We start from the raw sequence: 21223 nt of genomic DNA on the forward strand, positions 1-21223 counted from the left end.
CCGGGGAGCTCGGCACTGGTGCGCATGCGCCCCCACCCTCCCGCTGCCTGCTGGGAGTTGTAGTTCCGGGCGGGGTTAGGACCGGCTCCCTCCTCCCCACGGGCCCGGCGCTCTGCCCGGTCGTTCCTCCCGCAGCCTGTTCCGAGGGCGGCCGCCAGCCCGGCCGGGCCAATCGTGACCCCTCCCGCCCACCGTCGGCGCTGGCCTGAGCATCCCCTAGCAACGGGCGACAGGCGGGCGGTGCCGGCGCGGCGTTCGAACGGCCCGCCACGTGCGCCGCGGCGTCCGATTGGCCGCCGGCCGCGTCGCTCCGCCAGCGCCTTCGCCTATTGGGCGGCGGGGCCGCCGCGTCCCGCCCCTCCGCACCTCGGGGCCGCGATGGCTGCCGAGGCGTGGGGCCCCCCCGGGGGGAGCCGCCCGGCCTCCGCGCCCGGCCTCGGCCTCGGCCTCGGCCTCCCGGGGGGCTCCGCCAGGGGCCGCCCCTGGGCCGGCGGCGGCGGCAGGGGGCAGCTGGGCCGGCTGTGCCGGCGCGGGGCGGCGCTGCCCGGTGAGCGCGGGGCGCTGCGGGTGCGCCTGCGGAGCCGCGGGGCGCTGGGGGCCGGGGGAGGCGGCAGGGAAGGGGGTGCGCGGGGCCGGGCTGTCAGCGCTGGGGCCGGGCTGGCACCGAGCCTGTCGGAGTCTAAGAAGCGTTTGGCCTGTGCTCTCACTCATACGGCCTGAGCTTTGGGGTAGAGCTGTGTGGAGCCAGGAGCTGGGCTCGGCGATCCTTGCGGGTCCCTTCCAACTCGGGGTGTTCCACGGTTCTGTGATCCTGTGGTGGTGTGGGCGCAGGTATTTCGGTGTCACGTCTTGTGAGCAGTTAATTAACCGGCTCCTGACTAACTCTGAACTGTAATTATATGTAATAACGCTTTCCATTTTATCTTGAGATAATTCAAACCCTTTTAAACTGTTAACTTAAGCAGAAGAAAAACCTGAGTTGTCTGCTTGAATTATTTGCACGCTGGCGATTTTTTTCTAAACTGTGGATGGAGTTTAATCGTTCCAGTGGCTGTGACTCAAAAAGATACATTTATTATCATTGTTTCTGTTGTCTTTAGTCTTGTTGATTTTATTTTCTTGTCATTTCTTAAAGAATCCAGAAGAGCGTATTTTGGGATGAAATTACTTGACTCCAGCTAACAACTGTTTTATTAATTTCTCTAATAATCCTATAGTAGATTATTACAACTACAGAGCTGATCTTTCTGTTCTCACAGGGGAGAAATGGAGCTCTTACTGTTTGTCTTCACTGGCAGCTCATAACATTTGTACCAGCAAAATCAGTAACTCTTGGGCTCAGTTGGACTCTTCCTCTCTCTCCAATTCCATCGGAAGTTCTGCTTCTAACTCCTTTTTGCATGCTCTCGCTGTGGAGGAATCCAGCCAGCACCTCCCGGCTGTTGCACGCAATCCAAACAAGGCCATCTTCACCGTGGATACCAACACCACAGAGGTATTTGCAGTAGTAACTGCTAAGCTACTCAATGCATGGCTGATATAGGCTGTATGGCACCACATAGGCTAAAATGCCTGCTACCTTACTTGTCTCTGCCAGATGTTAGAGTGTCAGGAAGGTATTTTGTAGTCAGCTCAGGCTCGGTAATTTTGTAGAGACTGACAAAGCGCGTGCTTTCATTGCAGGTTGTAGTTAGCAAATTACACAAGTCGGTGCTGGGAGCACTGATGTCTCGAGTCTTTTTTTCAGACAAAAAGGGAACAAAGAAGAGTGCAGCCATGATGTGGCATAAAGGAAGAAAAGAAAAGCAAAATATGCTTCAAGCCTTCTGTCTAGGAAGTACCGACCCTAGGATGGGTTCATGGTAGCATGACATCTCTTTATCTGCCCAGTGAACGCACTTTTTTGCACTGGGAGAGATAGATTTTCTCTGTCTCTGTCCCAACAGAAACACTGATGTAAAATTGAGTGCTAAAAGCCTTTAAGAGCTGTGCCATTTTTAGCCTGAGCTGACACTTTGGGCCTTTCAGTCTTAAAGACATTTAATTCTAACTTGGTCTGTAACAGAGGTGTAAGTATGCCAATGACTCGTGTGATTATTGCTTCCCTTTAGGAGTGGATAAAATTCTGTGGCCTGCCAAGGCTTGGCTTGCAAGTAAACTGTCACATTGCCTCTGTGGATGTAATTACTGAAACAGCACAAGAGGTTGGAGGGGTAGGTAGCTAAAAGCAAGCAAGAAGCCTAAAAGAAAAGCAATGTCTCAAACACTTTTAACCAAGAAGATACTTGGGCAATAGATGTCTTAGAACAAGAAGCTTTAGTGAATTGATTTCAAAGATTTCAGAGTTTAAGAGGACCACCCCACTTCCACCAAGAGGAACTGATATTTTAATACGTTAAAGCAACAGCCTGAGGAGATGACGTTCTATAAATGAAACACAAAGCTTTTATTCTTGTGGTGTTTTGTTTTGTTTTTTTCCTCTTCTAGATTCTAGTGGCTAATGACAAAGCCTGCAAGCTGCTTGGGTACAGTAGTCATGAGCTCATTGGCCAAAAGCTATCCCGCTTCATATCCAAATGCAGTCAAGAGATATGGGAAGCTGTGGGCGAGGAGTCCTTAGAAACTGATGAATGTTCATCGGTGTTTTCAGGAACTGTGGTATGTGAAATGTTCAACCAAATATTTCCCACCATATATAATATTTGTGGGGCTTAGGGTGTTGCCTTTTTTTTTTTAATCTAATTTTCATGTATACTTAATGGGCATTTGTCAGTTAAGTTATTTGTCAGACTGTTTTGTTTAAGTGTTTGCAAATGTGGGTGTTCAGAAGGTAAAACATGGTTTGGGAGGCACCGATGAGAGCTTTCCAGCTGCCAACATGCATAGTCAGGATGACTTGACCAAATTAGAGCTTCAAGGACACTTGATTTTAAAAAAAAATCGATATGCATTGCTTAACGTGGAAAACCTTATTATGGAAAAGTTCCCGATTGTCTGGTCTTTTACAATATTTTTAAAATGATCTTTAATTGCACTGTGCGTTCTATATATTACATATCAACCAAATACTGTGAAATGTTTGAGACAAAACGCCCTAGTTGGTGCAAAAGAGTGGAATTAATGCTTTGCCTATAATAGGGTTGTTTATAAGAGAACTGCCTGAGAAGACTCTTGAAACTCTTTTCTTTTGCTGCTGTTGTAAGCTGTCACTAGAAAACAGTGGGAAGATAAGCTAATTCTTCCCGATGGGTTATTTTTGTACTGAAATTGTCAGTACCTCAGAGCGTGATCTTCCTGAATCCTCAAGTGGGTATAGCAAAAAAAATCTTAAGCTTAAAAAAAAAATCTTAAGCTTAAAAAATCTTAAGTTAGGTAAATCCAGAATTAAAATTAAATGTCTTTATCGGAGACGCTAACTCTAAACTACAGCCATGCCAAGTGCTTTATAGGCTGCCGTAGAGTCACTGTGTAATTCATAAACCCATTCTGTCAAGATCAGATTAAAAAAGATAAAAGGCTTAGTGTGAACACTGCAGGTTATAAGATAAGTAAGCATTTTCTGGTTTGAGAAGAATCTTCTCCCATAAGAAATGAAGCTGCTGCTTCTGTAGCTGAAAGTAAACTGCCTTACTGATGTGGAGTGTTCATTAGCTTTGTGGGGCATCTCTTAGGTAAAGCATCTCTGGAAAGCATTTTTCATTGAGAGTAAGGCATGAGGTCAACACATTTATTATACCAATGGAAACACCTTGAGTCTTCCTGAGGCTGGGAAAGAGGAAAGCAAAGCAACAACAGTGAATTATTTGCGCTCTTTACCAACTCTGTATTAAAGCTATGTTTCTTCCAATAAAAACTAGTAAGTCTTCAAGAAAAAAGGGTTTTCATAACAATGAGGGAGAGGTGTCTTGGCTTAATATCTTACTCTTGTTTGAAATTCTTGCTAAGTAACCGTGGTCTTAGTAAATTCTAACTACATCTCTCAATTCTCCGGAAAGGTGGATGTCATAGGCCGTCTCAAACAGAAGATCCCTGTCTCAGTCTGGCTGAGGCGAATAAAAAGCAAGGACAACAAGTGTTGTGTGGTTCTGCTGGAGCCAGTGGAAAGACTTTCAGCCTTTGTCTCCTTCAGGGTTGATGTGAGTGTTTTCCTAATGATCAGAGACATCGTTTTGTCACAGTTTGTGGAAGTGAAGTGTGTCTAAAAACTGGTAGGCTTTGGGACTCCCAGCACGAGCAGGACATGGAACGAGTCCGGGGGAGGACCACAAAGACAGGCTGAGGGAGCTGGGGGTGTTGGACCTGGAGAAGGGAAGGCTCCAGGGAGACCTCACAGCGGCCTGCCAGGGCCTGAAGGGGCTGCAGGAGAGCTGGGGAGGGACTGTGTCAGGGGGTGTAGGGATAGGACAAGGGGGAATGGCTTTAAACTAACAGAGGTTAGATTTAGGTTAGATATTTGGAGGAAATTCTTCATTCAGAGGGCGGTGAGGCCCTGGCCCAGGCTGCCCAGAGGAGCTGTGGCTGCCCCATCCCTGGCAGTGCCCAAGGCCAGGCTGGGTGGGGCTGGGGGCAGCCTGGGCTGGTGGGAGGGGGCTCTGCCATGGCAGGGAGCTGGAATTAGATGGAATTAGACTTGAACAGGAATAGTTTGGCAGGGGGTTGATTATTTATGGCTGGGGTGCCCTTGTGAAGCGATCAGCTTGCTGAGGACAAGTTCTGTGAGGAGTCCTATACTGCCCTGCTTTTCCCCTGTGGTATGGTAATGTCGGAGAAGCGTTGCATTATGCCTTGTCTACTTCTACTGAGTTAATTGTATTCATGAAGGGACAGCAGAAATGAGACCTGCTGTTTGCTTAGATGCTTGCAGAGACTGTTGTTAAAAGATTGTGAGGACTGTGGCTAAAATGTTAAAACAGTCCTGTACATTTTCTTCCCAAGGGAGAGATTACATCATGCGACCTTCTTTTTGCCCATCTCCATGGCTACCCAACATTGGAAGAAGTAGTTGGGCTCCATATAAAGGACCTGGTTCCTTCTGTGCAGATCCCTCTTCTAGGCAAAAAAATTCCAAAGGTATAGTATGAGTGCCAACCACGTTGTTCCATACCCTTCCCCTTTGGGCTGTAGGTGCACACTGCTTTCCCTCTTTATGTAAGAGAAGAAAGCCTTTTCAGAGAGGAGCACAAGTCCCACGAAAAAGAGTCTGCTGCTCTATGGAGCTGCTGTCTGGGTATTTTGTAACTAGGAATAAGCCCAAGCCCTGACCTCTTGTGGAGCCTGTCTTGGTGAAAGATAATTTCCTCCAGTCCGTCAGAAGCCTGGCTTTGTAAGAAAACACGCTTTCTGAGTCAGCTCCCTGATGTTACTCTGAATTCTTTAGCTAATTTCAGACATGTTTTTCTAAGGAGTAAAAGTCTGAAGAGTATCTGGGTCTTGCAAATGCTATGGAATAGGCAGCTAGATAGTTGAAAAGAGGCCTTATTAACGTCTCTTTTGCCGAAAAGCTGCAGCATGGACTTTCCTGGTCTTTGTCATCAGGATTTCATGCAGCAGTTCAACTTGAGATTCTGAAACCTTAGAAAAACAGACTTTGTTCATTTCGATATTCACAGGATTGGTTTGTCTTTCTTTTCCTGCTCTTTTCTCCTGAGAACTTTGCTATGTTGTTTTTCTATGTGAATACTGAAATAAACCCCAAACATTTTATTAGGGATTTTCTGTGGTTTTGTTTTGTTTTGCTTTAATTTAGAACCTCAGGATCCAGAGAGCTGTAGGTCGATCCAGAGAGGGTAACACGTTTCCTCTCAGTTTAAAGCTGCAAGTTAGCCTTCTGGAGGAGGACCAAACAGCAGTGCAGAACAGCGGTGTTCTGCAGACAGAAAAAGAAGACTCTTTCATAGACTATCATTACTCTGCTACAGTTGAAGTGTTATCCACCATCAGTGGCCTTATTACTGTGCAGGCAGATGGAACCATTCATTGCATCAAGGACAGTTTTGCTTTAACACTGTTTGGCTATGAGAAGAAAGAACTGTTGGGAAAGGTAAGGCAGTGATATTAATCCCCGCCATGACTGCTGTGTCTGGCAACATACCCATTGGAGTTGTAAAGTCTTTGTACTTGTTTCTGTCTACCACAAAACTGTGTTAATGTGTTGAGCGAGTGGTTTGTGGGATGATACACAAATTCTCTTGCTGTAGCTGTTTTGTAGTGCTGAGGAGCTGGCGTGGATTTCAAGTAGGCCAAAGCAATCTGCACGCTTGTATGTTCTCCACCAGTGATGTGGATTGGTTTTGCCCAGCTGACCGTGAGAGTCAGGGCCGCTATCACTGTTAGCGTTTGTCCCCAGTCTGTCGGAGTCAGCTTAGCAGGTTTCATTCTGTGTTTTAGAACATAACGTTCCTGATCCCTGGTTTCTATAACAACATGGAAAGAAGCAGTGACTGTTCCTTGCCATTACCTCCTCTTGACGACTCTATGGGGACAGAGAGCGAGTGCCTCTTTGAAGATGTTACTGCCTGCCATACAGCTGGTTCTAGCTGCTGTAACAAAGGTAAAACAAATGGAAGAGATTTTCCTACAGAAATGGGAATGTGCTTTGTAAAAGCCATGTACCACTATGCAGTTTTTAAATGGGATTTCCACTGTAACCTAAGGTGAACAGAATTGTTCATGTAAGGTTGTGCTCCTCTCTGTTGTTAAGAAGATGAAACTGAATATCCAAGTCAGAAATTGCACTGTCAATAGAGAATGCTTTGTACTTACTGAACACTTCTCTGTCCCTTTCTCCCCTGCTAGGATCTTCAAATATCTTGAGATTTGTAGAATTTAGCTTTTGTGACAACATTGCAATGGATGTGCAGATACTTAGGACTAATATTTTGAAGAAAAATTCTGACAATCTTATATATTGGCTCATGTTGCTGGCTAATATTCAGTGTTACGTTGCTGTGTTGTTTTAATTAGGAGGCATCGCATGCTCTGGTGCAGCTTGTTGTATTTACAAAGAAATTATCAAAATTCTATTTCTCTGAACAAAATAGGAATAAACAAGCAAGGAAGCTCCATGTCTCCAAATCGGGTCTTCCAGCTAACTCTGCCCAAAACAGAGGGCACAAGCAAGTGCATACTTTTCATCTGTATCACAAGATGTCTGTTAAAAAAAATCACAGGAGACAGAAAAACATTTTCCTGTTTGCTTTTTTATTTTTCTTTGCTTCGAAATGCACAGCTGCATCGGAATCAATGCACAGCTGCTACTGGAACAAAGGAGAGTTAGTAGACTGTGCAATTTCTTAAGTAATTTTTTTGTGGAGTGGTGCCTCTAATCTAGAAGTAATTCAGCTCTTTGGTGAGGAAACAATTTTTGCACTCAGCCTTTACTAAATGGAGTGATTGTTCTAGCTTCTAATCTAGATTTGTTCACTTGTTACCTTCTTTTGCAGCATCAGTACCTGATTCATCTTGCAAGCTCGTGTTCTTCCCTTTTGATCTTTTGTCGCTCACTCGCTCGGGAAGTTCTTATCTTATTCTTTGTCTTAACCATGTTTGGACTATATACTGTTTCTTTTTCGTCCTGCAATTTCAGTGAGTTATAAAACTTTCCATTTTAAGTGTTTGGGGTGGGGAGCATATGTGTATTTGGGGCTTTTTTTTTTTTTCCTTCTCTTGCTGCTGTTTGTATGAAAGCTTTATACAGCCTCTGTATAGTCGTTTGCCCTCTTAGGTCTCTGAATTTCAAGCCAAGTAGCTAATCCAGAAGGTTAATACCTGTCCAAAATCTTTGACAGGAAAGTAAATTTTAGCAGCCATGAAACATTTAGATTCCTGCATTGAACTTTTCAGGCCAAAGTAGAGCAGAGTGCTTGTATTTGGACCACTTTGCCTTAATCAAGTCTTTCATACTCATACAAGACAGACCAGTACAGTTCCAAGGTTATTTTTAATCACTATGGACACTGAAGCATAAACATAAAAGGTTAAATTGGTATGGTCTTATTTTTTGTTTGGTACAGGCAGCAGCTTTGTGGCTGCATCTTTAGCCAGCCCTCTGTCAAGAGATGAAGAGAAGAAATTAGAAAGAAGACACAAAGAAGACAGATTACTTCATGGCGAGACTAAGCAAAAGAATGGGAGCAGTTTCTCATCTACTCCCTCATCTCCCGAAGTGGCATCCATGCCCTCTGATAGGTAGGCATTCTATGAACCACGACCTCACTTTGAAAAATGAAAACCTGTGGTGACAATCAGAAGGAAAAACTGTTTTTCACCTCTGATATTTGTGGAAGGTGTAACAAGAGCCTTCTGCACCCGTCTCTCTTTAGAATCTGAGTGCTATTTGCAGGACTGATTGAGCTTTGCCTACCTTAGATTTTTGTTGAGATCCGTACAACTTAAAGTTATGGGTGTTTCGTCTCTAATGGGTACCAAATGTTTCACCCAGGCTGGGGAAGTTAATTAGGCCCTATCTTAATAGATAAGAAATGGTGAATGTTTATTTCCTTCCTTGGTATCCACTAGCTGGTGTTGCACTGAAGCCAGGTTACCTGGAATGGAGGTCAGTGTGACTGTCATTAAGACAGTGTATTCTGTTAGTAGAGTCCTTTATCTTTCTAGTTGTTTTTTTTTTCTGTAACAAAATTAGAATTTCTGCACAAGAACCTATATGATGCACACATTTTAGCTTAAGTAAAATTTTAAACATTCCACACTAACGATTCCAACTCTCAGAAAATGTTTGCTGCCTTTTTTAATGTACAGATTATTACAGCACAGTTCTTGTCATTTTCTAAACAGACTCGTAGTCTGTTTTTTCCTTTATATATCTATATCGTACTTGGATTGTAGCTGCTTTACTACATGGACTGTTTTTCTATTCTGCATTTTTACTGATAGAAATGTTCATAAAATACTTTGTGTTGTGGGCTTCAGTGAACTCTAGTTAAAACGATAGCTGGAAGCACAACAGGGATCTTCTGTTCTCAGGACTGGAAGTGTACTGCCACGTGTATTGGCTTTTTGTTGTGGAAAATGGTCTGTGAAATATAGTTAGAAATTAAGCTAGAGAAGGAAATAATCTATAAGGAAAGACTGCCATTCAAGTGTACCTGTTTTCTGGTGAAGATGGAATTTGTTATGATTATGGATGCTTGTATCAAGACTTTGCTGCCTTTTTCTTTTAAGTTAAAATAATGAAATGATGGGGGCATGTTTTAAATAATGAACGTAGTATCAGAAGAGTCAGTAGGATACAGGTGACTTTTCTCATTCTTTTGTCATCAGGATATCACTAATAACTTTGAATCCTTGTGGTGAAGACAGCATTGTCGCTGATGGTCCGTCAGCCCGCTGTGAAGAGCCTTCTCCTGAAACCTGGCCTGACGGAATCAGAGCAGTGGAACAATGCGGAGTGTTGGAAAAAGCAGGATTGTGTAATTCTCAGAAAATATGCCATTCAAGGATCTCTTCCACATCATCTGCTTCAGAACAGCTGGATTCAGGTCAGAACACAAAGACTCCAGCAAGAAGCAGCCACAGTGCAGCATCCGGTGCCTCTGAGACTGGAAATGCTGGTGAGAGTAGTATTTTGCCTAGTCCGTTACGAGTTCATCATCAGGACCTAAAGGAATTAAATTGTCAGCAGGTCTCTAGGTTACCATGTGCAGTGCTGGAGGATCAGCACTCCGCCGATGCTCAGGGACAATCTTGCTCAGCAAACGTCGGCTCGTCTACTGTTTCTTATAGCCCAGAAGACGAGCTAGATACTGCATCCCATGGCATGGACAAGCCTTCTGGTTTTGCTTGTAACTCATCCAGAACACCAAAAATAAATGAGCCATGGTCTGGGACAACACCAGACTTTCAAAGCCATGGGGCTAGAGGACAGTTGTCAAAAACAAGCTTGATATGTGATGCAAAACTTTCCAATGCTGATCACACTGCCATTGAAAGCTGCCTGCTAAATGATGCTTCATCATTTTCCTTTGCAAATGGAAGAAATAGTATCCGTGATGTTCACTCAGGAAATAAAATGGGTTGCACTGCTTCTGCATTGGGAGTTGCCACAAAACACAAAGATGTTAAAGAATCAGATGCTGAGCTGAGCTGTATTCGCTCTGGTCTTGAGGAGCTGGATCTGAATATTGGTGTCAAGGGGAACTCAGCCAATTGTTTAGGTGCTACTACAGATCCTGGAGTGTCTTCCTCTAACGCACTGGGCTCAGCTGTAGGCAATATGCTAACTCAGAACAGTGCTTTTTCAACTGGGCAAGAAAAGCAGCTATTGAATGGTATTGCCATAGAAGGTGGTTCTGGGTGGCTGGCCTACCCACAGCATTTGGAAAACTCTGAAGGATCCTCCAAAGTATTTCTTGATAAGTCTGAAACTTTTGTGGAGGCTTTGGGGGATAACATCAACAGAAACCCACTGAAAAGTGAAGGAAATCCTGAAGAAGACTGTCTATTGCATGGGCTGGAAAATACAGAGATAAAAGTAACATCTACCCCTGTGAAACAAGAAGGAAGACTGAACCCAGCACCTCCTTTGAATGCAGAGATTCTGGAAGGCAGCTACACTGGGAATTGCTGTCACAGAGATGGTTCACAGTTAAGTAAGTTAAACCTATTTCCCCCCTTCCCAAAACTCTTACTGGGGCGCTGTTCTTCACCCATGGTTTTGCAGAAGGCAGGTACTTCTGGGTTAGAAGCTCACAGTGGAGAAGGAAGGAAGGAAGCTCTAGCATCTAGAAAGAAAAGCAGTATTTAATTCTATGCAAAGGGCATTGGAATAGTAGGTGGTAAAAATGTAAAGTTACTAAGAAATGAATGCAGATTGAATAGTCAGAAATATTCTTAAAACACAATTAAAAGATTTGAAACTGACAGTTGTTCCTGAACGCCAAATCCAACCTCCATTGTAAAACTTGCATTTAAATTGTAAAACGGGATGTTTCGTTCACTGCTTCAAGCTGGACTCTAGCTACTTGTATAAAATCCCAGGTTTTATGTCATCTTGAATAATAATGTGAAATTAACAGTCCCTGTTGTACACTGACTAAAATTTCTGCCAAGGGGGGAGATGGGACACTGTGGCAGTAACCTCCAGGTATCTTTAGAAGAGCTGTGCTTTTGTCAGCCACCCTCAGATGAATCTTTCCAGTGCAGGTGTTCCCCCAAGAAGTAATGAAGAAACCGCAGGAATTCACTTCAAGAACTCAGGATTTCATCCTAAGCTAACTGTGGTTTCATTAGACACTAATGTTTCATTCCACCATTTTATTTCCTCACCTGTTTCCACAGGTATACTCTTTGAAGTAAAACGTGTAGAACTGCAGGACCCTGCCATACTTTTCTGTGTCTGGGTGGTGAAAGACCTTCTACAGAGCCAGAAAGAAGCAGTAGCAAAGACTCAGCTTTTGCTCTCCAGCCTAGCGAGCTCTACCCAGTCCATTGCAGATCTTTCAACGCACAGCCTTGGAGAAGTAAGAAACTCCACTGTTACATAATGTTGAGCTGAAGCTAAAGCTGAGAAGTTTTTCCACTTACAACATGCCATGAGGCTGGGGCAGGGGGTATTGCTGTTTCCTGGTTTTCCTATTTCTATCTCAAAAGAAGTATTTCATTGCTCTAAAAACAACAAATGACTATTGTAACATTTCTGGTAATGTGTGTTTGGCTTAGTGTAATTAGCTTTCCCAGGTTTACTATTCAAGTTAACTTGAGTAGTAAAAGCACCTGATTTTAAATTTGTTCTTAGGCTGGTTTAAGTATTTCTACGGTGGAAGTTTATACCAGTGTGGTAAAGCTATTTTTTAAATGGCTGTAGTCACACTGGCATCAATGACATAGTATTATTAAGAAAGGAAATACTAAGCTGAAAGCTTTCATTTACTGACTTATGTCAGCAAAAGGAAACTGCATTTTGTTTAGCTCCCTCTGGAGATGTTGCAATCTGCGTGGTGTACAGAAAGCTAACACCACGTAGCTGAACAGTAGGCGTGCGTCTGTGCTGTATATCCTGAAAGCACAACTGCTCAGGCCTGCTTTTTAGTAGTAGTGGGATGTAAAGCTGACAGTACTTTGACCAGGGCCATAGCAGAAAACAATATCTTTGATCAATTGACATAGGTAATTATAGATCCCTGGAATAAATATATGCATTCATTAAGTCTTTAAATATCTGGATTTTATGATTATTTTATTTAGACATCATATATATAGTGCTGATAGATCAAAACTATGTGCAGCTCCGAGGAGCTGAATGTTTATTGAAATGTAAAGTGCACAGAGAATTTTGTACAAGTTTCTCAAGTGCATATTCTTCTGTTTTCTTTACCTTTCACTGAATTAAGCAGTATCAACAGCTGCTGAGAGCAGACCGTTGAATTAACTTGTCGTGTAAGATGATGGTTACATCAACATACGGTTCTTGCTATTAAAAAACAAAGATGCTCCTTTTAGCTGATCTTGTAGAAGTGTAGTTTCTTTTCAGTATTTCCTTTACCTTTCATTTTCTTGCTAACTTTTTTTTTTAATCTGTACCTAGGCCATCAGATCAACTTCGCTCTTTGAGAATTCCCGAAGAGCTGAAGAGCTTGAAAGACTGAGGGCGTGTGAGGGAGAATATGCAGAAAAATACGACACTCTCAATCTTATAGGCAAAGGATCTTTTGGCTTTGTCTGGACTGCCAGGGACAAGAAGGATCACCAGGAGGTTAAATATTTCTTTAACATATCATTGCAATAAATATTCTAGGATCAAAACTGAAAGGCTAGAGTGTCCATATAAAGTCCATACTATGCCATTAAAAGATGCTCTTTGGTAGGTCGGGGTTTTCCTTTGTTTTTGATGCGAATCTGAGATTACTAACCTTATAGAAACAGGACAGCAACATGTTTGCATTGATATAATGTGTAAACTGTTACCTAAGGCAGCAGGCACAGAATGAGACTGACTATGTAGCTCTTTTAACCAGTTTAAAGAAGCATACTTTAGGATTAATAGAACTACAGACCATAATCAAACGTTGCTAAAGTGAATGGCACGCTCCAAAGTTTATCGTGCCACAGCTCAAACATGTGGTTACTTCACTGTGGAATAGGTATGTTGAGGTTATGGGACCCTCTTTACCAGAAGTATTTTGGGTGTTGAGAGGCAAATCCTAGCGTTTCTCTGTGTAGATGTGAAGTGCTTGTTTTCTTCCACTGTATCTCTGTGGCAGAGCTCACCGCTACTGTAATTGAGCTGATAAGAGAACTGGCCTGTCAGAGCCTTTGGAATTCAGTTTTAAAAAGCCTTTGGAATTTGATTTTATTCGTAGTAAGAGGAAAAAGAATGATAAATACATTCCATTCCTGTGGATCATTTGGTATCTGGGAGTAAATTAGTTTAAAGATGTTTATAGATGTTCTAAGCAAAGCAATGCATATCGGATTACTTCTGTCCTTTGAGTTACATGATTCACAAACGTTTTTCTTGTAAATTAACTTGTCAAACATTTAAAGCCCTGCTCTTGTAGGCAATGCTGAAATGCTGTTGTCTGCTTAGGTTGTTGTGAAGTTCATCTGGAAGGAGAGGGTGCTTGAAGACTGCTGGGTAGATGATCCTGACATGGGGAGAGTTACTCAAGAAATCTCAATCCTGTTGAAGCTGCAGCACCCCAGTATCATTAAGGTACAGTAACTCAGAGTAAATGCAGTTTGAACTGGATCACATGTCTACTTTGAACACTTGGAGCCTTGTGCCTCTTCTTCAGGAGTGAGGCAGTGCTGTCTGATAAAGATACCTTTCAGGAAAGAAAAATCATGCTTTATTTGGGAGGGTTTGTCACTTGCTGTTATACACTTGTGCCACAAACAATTGATGTAAGCACAGATCCAAAGATGTGCATCTAGCAGAAAGAAAGCCTGTACACTATTTCTGGATGCATATCTTGGAAGTGGGCATACAGCGTCACAACTGAACATGTACTAGTTTGGTAAATAATTTGGATACATCTTGATTCCTTTTTTTTTTTTTCTGGAAGAGAATTCCTCTAGATTTTTAGTTCTGCTCTCTTTTCAAGAAGCATTTGTACTCAGTGAAGACTTCAAAGGTTATAGTGTACTTTGATTAAATCTCCAAGGGGAAAGTAGTGTTTGTTTAATTTGAATAAATAATAATAATAATAAAGGGAGTTTGATGATGAAGCACATGGTAAAAACTAGTCTGTTATTTATAGGTGCTGGATGTGTTGGAAAATGAACACTTCTTCCAGCTGGTGATGGAGAAGCATGGATCTGGTCTGGATCTCTTTACATTCATTGATAATCAGCCTGATTTGGATGAGCCATTAGCAAGCTATCTATTCAGGCAGGTGAGAGCTGGGAACATACAATTGCTACATGCTGGTAAAATGTGGTTAGTATAAGATCTGGGATCCTATTTCACTCGGAAGGACTGGCTAATCAGTAGGCATGGCTATATTCCCCCGGTCGTACTCACTACTGGCAGAGCTTTTCTACCTTATTCTGCAGGGCTGATGTCTGGCTAACAGAAATGCTACCCACAGAAACATTTTCAAGGTTTAGGTAGAAATTTGTCACAAAGTAATGTTTACAGGACCTCACTTACTTCCTATTAGGGTTTCCTACAGAGTGTGCTCACCTCTTGGCTGTGGTTGTAGCAGCATACGAGCCCATTCGTGTGGCAGCTGCTCCTCTGGGCCAGGAGGAAGGTGCCCAGAAGTTGCCCCAAGCCTCACTAAAAGCCATGCTCTCACTTAGATCAGTGCTTGTTTTAGATTGGCAATGGGTGTAAAGGGCTGATAAGCCTCTTCCCTAAGCCACCCTTGAGTTTATGGGGATGCTTTGTTACTTCAGCCTTGTACAGTATTTCTCTGCAGAGGGAGCTTTGTGTTATAAATAGACGCTTTTCTCCCTTAACTATCTGCTTTTCTTGTTCAGATATATTGTGGTAGGGATCAAGATTGTCTCCAAGGTGATATAATTCTGATGCTGTTCTTAATTATAGCACTGTAGCATGAATCGTGCAGCAAGAAAAATGGAGTGAGTATATTATTTATACCAAACTTCACTCTTAAGTGCTTTGTCATCCTGCAGCATTGGAGGCACGCAGTAATATCCTTTCGGAGGAATCAAAGGGCCCTCCAGATGAAGCTGGGATAAAAATAAAGTAACCTGCAGGATTGTAACAATAAGCTCTGATGCTTCTAACCAAAGCACGCCACGCCATCTTCCTGCACAATTGTGAGAGGAAAGCAAGCAATTGCTTTTCTAATTCTCTCTGTCAAGAGTATTGTAATACCTGCTGCAGCAATGCAGACAGGCATTCCTGAATTTGTGTGCACTTACCAAAATTGGGATCTGCATCTTGTTAATACAGCGTCAAAGCAACTTAAATTGTGGCTATTGTAACTCCCTGGTGCCATGTGCGTTATCCAGGACATCTTTGAATTAACACCTTTTTCTCCCCTCCTCTTTCAGATTGTGTCAGCTGTTGGGTATCTCCACTGTAGGAACATCCTTCACAGAGATATCAAGGATGAAAACATTGTCATTGCTGAAGATTTCACGATTAAATTAGTGGACTTTGGTTCGGCTGCCTACCTGGAACCCGGCAAGCTGTTTTACACCTTCTGTGGGACAATTGAATACTGCTCACCAGAAGTGCTCTCCGGCCAAGCGTATGTCACCCTGTGCAAAATCACTTTTGGGTCCATCACACCAGAAAATGTGTGTGCGAGCTGCTTTGCCATTGATGCACTGCTACAGTATCTAACCACAGAACGCTGACATGAGATTTAGGGCACTGCAGTGACGGAAATTATTTTCAAAGGCATCAATACGTACAAAGTTGTTTCTGACTAAACCCGTTGACAGGCTTTCTTATTCTGGTCAGATGTGTTTGCAAGCCCTTATACTGATGCCTGTCCTGCTGCAGAGATCAGTTCAAGACCAAGCCTACAGCTGTCATCTCCAGCCTGGTATACGTGTCTGAACGCGCTGTGTTGTGACTTGAATGTGTCCTTTTTCCTTAGTCTCTCGTAATACATATGTCAACTTGCTAACCTCTTCCTACCTGTCTCTCTACTAAAAATTGCTCTTTTAGAGAGGTTTTATAAGCACGCATTCGTGTATAGCATCTGTCCCTTGCCATGTCTGCCTCTTTTGTACTTCCCTCACTTTAGTCTCTTCTGTTCCCCTCTTTCTACTTCTGTGTATCAATTTTTGCAGTTTGATTGTGGTTCATCTCCCCCTTTATTTTTCTGCCCCTCTGGACTTGAGGATTCTTCCCTTACAGCTTGTCTTGCTGCTGTCTTGGATGTGCTGCCCAAATCCTAGCTGTCTTTTCCCTGCTCTCTCCTTCTGTGTATGCTCTTTACCTGCAGTCTGACAGTCTCATTCCCGCTCCTGGAGGGAAGCCATCCCAGGGAGGTAAACATTAACTGTACCTGCGAGTACGTTACCTTGCTCTTGTTTTTTCACAGCTTTTTTAATGCATCCTTCAGGCACCCCCCTTAATGAGTGGCAGAAAGCTATGCAAGGAGGGAAGGAAATTCCTGCTGGGAACTAGGTGGGAGTTGCAGCCACATTGCCCTGGGAATTCAGCCTGTTGCTGTGAGGAGAAACTGTCCCTTCTTCTCAGTTGGAATCTAGATAATTAACATTTATTTCAGAATAACTTTTGGCTTTGAAATGGATTGGATGGGGCAAATGGGATTCCAATTAAGTGTCCAATTTTCTGTTTAAATATTTAATTGATAGTTTGGGCTTATGATAAAGAAAGAGGAGACTTAAGTTCTATTGTCACCAGCCTACTTGTGTAAGAAGTCTCAGTGCATATTATACATATTCATCAACTGAAATTGGTTGGCTGTTCTTTAGTTATTTTTCTTTCACTGAAAAGAACAGTACAGATTTCTCAAAAACGTGAGAATTCTCACAAACTTTCTGTGTTAAGATAAAAATTGGAAATGAGGGCTATCAGCCAGCTTTTTTTTTCCCTTACCTTCCTTGGCATACAATTATGTATTTGCAGTCTGAGTTTATGCAAGCTTGTGTATCTCTGCACAGGTATCACGGCCCTGAGTTGGAGATGTGGTCACTTGGTGTCACCCTTTATACCCTAGTATTTGGAGAAAATCCCTTCTGTGAGCTGGAGGAGGCCATGGCAGCTGTCCTGAATCCTCCTCGGCTTGTGTCAAAAGGTAATTTTTTCCAATTTACTTTTCTGAATGAGCAGATCTCTCAGGAAAGTATGAGCAGTACTTATTTCCCAGGAAGAAGGGAAAAACTGGAAAAATAGTTCCAGATGTCCTCTATAACGATGTAAGAAGCTGTTCACTGAAGCAGAGGTATCCTTTTCAGATCAGTTCTGCAGTTCTTTATGCCTACGTTGCAGCTATCTACTGTATGTTTTATTAGTTTCAAATTCCAGTCCTCCCACTTAAGGTGATGATTCAAGCTATCGGCTTGTCAAACTTCAGTGAGGTTTATACCTGAGAAAACTGGAACAAACAATGCCTGATGGGAGGGTTGGCTCTAGTAGATAAGTTTAAGATCATTAATGGCACTCGTGCAACTCTAATGCAAGTTTTATCTCAGTGAACTAATCACCAACCAATAACATGTCACTTTTGGGATGTTTGATAATCTGTTAATTTATAATTTCTGAATGAATTGTATGGCTTGACCTCACAGGAAAAATACATCAGCTTTGCTTTCATTTGGAGCTGTAGAAAACTAGTTGCATGTCAGTCTACTGTCAGTCTTCTTCAAGTTCTCTGTGGTCGTAGGAGCACTGTGGTTATAAGGCTTCAGCAGTGATGCAATTGAAGGGTAAATTCTTGAAGCTTTCCCTGAACCCTGAGTGCACCTTTAATCACAGATGAAACATGGGATGGCTGCAGGACAAGACTGGGCTTGGAAACAGGGTTGGCTCTGTAGCATGTGTCTCTACGTCTGTCCTCCTCAGTGTCATAACTCCTCTCTCGGTTCCTTGTTTTCACAACCTGGAAATCTCAGATCGTTCTCAGAGCTGAGCTCATGTAAGTAGTTGTGAATAAAACTGTGACAACAGGATGGTACAAGGGATTAACAGGGAAGATTTGCAATTAAGGTCTGCATTCTTTGAATACAAATCATATTGCATTCTCAGCATACCTAAAATATTGACTGAACTGTTTGTCTCGCTGCTGCCTCTCCCCAGATCTCATGAATCTGATCGCTGGGCTTTTGCATCCTGTTCCAGAGCAGCGCATGACTCTAGCCATGTTAGTAGAGGATCCTTGGCTGAAGCAGCCTGTCAACCTGGGTAATTATACCTGGGAAGAGGTATACTTCTCTGCTGAGGCAGGTAAGATGTTGTTTTGAAGGCTTTTCCCCCACCGGGGGCCTACAGAGCAGGCAGGGAGGATTTATAGGAAAAGGCTCGGCTGTGGTTAGTAAGATACTTCTTGCTAGAAGACCATCTTATATCCAAATAAGCTTACTTTGAACTTAGGCCCGTTGACCAGTGGAACCTGTAGTTCATTCTTCACTGTTTATCTTTCTCTCTAGAAAGCAGTCGACTGAGAAATGGTTCTGGTGAGTGTGTGCAAGGAGACAGACTTCCAGCTCCTTGTTTGGAGTGTGAGCCGTGCTTGAATGCTTCCAACTGTGTACGTGCAGATCCCCACTCGGAAGGAGCAGTGGCTGTGGAGTGCCACGGCTTGGGTCTGGGGCATCGCTGCAGTCTCCCTCTGCAGAAGCCCCTGCCTGTGGAACGATAGCTCCCTTACTGCAGTGCATATGCTGTCACTCAGGAGGCAATGGGAATTAATTTTAAGCACTTCTCTCTTGTAGAAAGATGATCCCTCACATAAAAATTGAAATTCTTGAGAAATCCTGAGAGCAATAGCTGGGATTTGCTATGAGAGAGGCTTGTGATATGAACCACCTTCTGTAGTCTGATGGGGCAGTCTTTGACATCAGGATGATTTTTCTTGTCCAGACTGTAGAAGGCAGGAGCTGTTGGTCTTACCCCAGTCCCTTCTGTTCTTCCCCAGAAGTGGTTAGATGCACACAAAGCACGCTTGCTGCAAATACTTGTATTCACATTGGCAAATTACTCAGCAGTGAGTTCTGATCACCTGTTACACTGACTTTTGATGTACTCCGCAGTCCAAGATCTGGCCTTGTTTTTGCTTTTTGCCTCACCGAGGAGCTGTCAGCACTCTGATGGAGCAGAGACATCCTGAAAGGATCTTGCGCAGTCAGTGGGGAATTCGATGTCAAGCCCAGGCAGTGCTGGGGCTGTTGGAAAGGAGCATTTCTGCAGTGGTACAGAGCTGCTAACAGGCAGAAGTAACAGTGCTTGCCCTGGGGATGTAACTGGTGCTGTGAGGGGAGTGCTGAGGCAAGAAAAGCTTCTAGTTAATAAATGGGATTATGTTTGTACGTAGGCTGGGCTTTAAAGCAGTAAGAGAAAGATGTTGCTTATTTTGTTTTAATTGTTTATAACTCAGAATATATTTGTCTGTTTTTACTTTTTATATGTAGTTTCACTTTCTGAATAATGAATGAATAAACACCTTAGTTTTGTTGGTTGATCGCCATCTGGGTGTTGTTTGGAGTTTGCTCCACTTGGACTGTCACAAGTCCATGGGGCCAGATGGGATCCACCCGAGGGTGCTGAGGGAGTTGGTGGACTGCTGGGCTGCTTTCCGTCATCTCTCAGTGGTCTTGGTCATCTGGAGAGGTCCTGGATGACTGCAGACTTGCTAACGTGACATCCATCTATAAGAAGGGTCGTAAGGAGGACCCGGGGAACTACAGGCCTGTCAGCCTGACCTCGGTGCCAGGAGAGGTGATGGAACAGGCCACCTTGAATGCAACCACACAATGTATGCGGGACCACCGGGGGATCAGGCCCAGTCAGCATGGGTTCATGAAAGGCAAGTCCTGCCTGACCGACCTCATCTCCTTCTATGACTGGGTGACCCACCTGGTGGACGAGGGGAAAGCCTGTTGACGTAGTCTACCTAGACTTCAGCAAGGCTTATGGCATGGCATTCTCCCGGAGAAGCTGGCAGCCCATGGCTTGGACAGGCACGCTCTGTGCTGGGTTAAAAATGGGCTGGGCGGCTGGGCCCAGAGAGTGGTGGTGAACGGAGTGAAATCCAGCTGGCGACCGGTCACCAGTGGTGTTCCCCAGGGGTCGGTGTTGGGGCCCAGGCTCTTTAATATCTTTATTGATGACTGGGACGAGGGAAGTGAGTGCACCCTCAGTAAATTTGCAGGTGACACCAAGTTGGGAAGTGTCGATCTGCCAGAGGGTAGGGAGGCCCTGCAGAGGGACCTGGGCAGGATGGGTCGATGGGCAGAGGCCAAGGGCATGAGGCTCAACATGGCTCAGGGCCGGGTCCTGTGCTTGGGCCACTACAACCCCATGCAATGCTACAGGCTTGGAGCAGAGTGGCTGGAAAGCTGTGCAGAGGAAAAGGCTCTGGGGGTGCTGATTGATGCTCGCCTGAACACGAGCCGGCGGTGTGCCCAGGTGGCCAAGAAGGCCAGCGGCATCCTGGCTGTGTCAGGAATAGTGCAGCCAGCAGGGCCAGGGAGGTGATCGTCCCCCTGTGCTCTGCTCTGGTGAGGCCGCACCTCGAGTGCTGGGTTCAGCTTTGGGCCCCTCACTACAAGAAGGACATCGAGGCCCTGGAGCATGTCCAGAGCAGGGCTACGAAGCTGGTGAAGGGCCTGGGACACAAGTGCTGTGAGGAACAGCTGAGGGAGCTGGGGGTGTTTGGTCTGGAGAAGAGGAGGCTCAGGGGAGACCTCATTGCTCTCTGCAACTGCCTGAAAGGAAGCTGTGGGGAGCTGGGGGTCGGCCTCTTCTCGCAGATAACCAGTGATAGGACCAGAGGGAACGGCCTCAGGTTGTGCCAGGGGAGGTTCAGGTTGGAAATGAGGAGACATTTCTTCTCAGAAAGAGCGGTCAGGCGTTGGGATGGGTTGCCCAGGGAGGTGGTGGCGTCACCGTCCCTGGGGGTGTTCAAGGACAGGTTGGATGTGGTGCTTGGGGACAGGGTTCAGTGGGTGATACTGGTGGTAGGGGGGTGGTTGGGCCAGATGGTCTTGGAGGGCTTTTCCAACCCTGATGATTCTATGAGAAGGCGTCAAAAACAGCCAGAATGTTGCTGTGGATTTATTTATGTTTTTGGTCAGAATCCTGTCTTCACCCCCTAAA

General features: G+C 44.2%; 1 protein-coding gene across 1 annotated transcript; it reads left to right on the forward strand.

Annotated features, from left to right (window-relative positions):
* The first annotated feature begins 356 nt into the window (after positions 1 to 356).
* Positions 357 to 19584, forward strand: PASK (PAS domain containing serine/threonine kinase). The gene is made up of 17 exons (XM_080604965.1): positions 357 to 547; positions 1260 to 1495; positions 2488 to 2658; positions 3996 to 4136; positions 4936 to 5070; positions 5747 to 6040; positions 6388 to 6550; positions 8013 to 8187; positions 9280 to 10607; positions 11296 to 11477; positions 12542 to 12709; positions 13544 to 13669; positions 14217 to 14351; positions 15481 to 15680; positions 17071 to 17204; positions 18206 to 18352; positions 18556 to 19584. Exons 1-17 carry the CDS (start codon positions 379 to 381, stop codon positions 18765 to 18767), a joined length of 4116 nt encoding a protein of 1371 aa, XP_080461091.1. The 5' UTR covers positions 357 to 378; the 3' UTR covers positions 18768 to 19584.
* Positions 19585 to 21223: the final 1639 nt, after the last annotated feature.

Source organism: Anser brachyrhynchus (assembly GCF_964034855.1).
Source record: "Anser brachyrhynchus genome assembly, chromosome: 9".
Classification (NCBI taxonomy): domain Eukaryota; kingdom Metazoa; phylum Chordata; class Aves; order Anseriformes; family Anatidae; genus Anser; species Anser brachyrhynchus.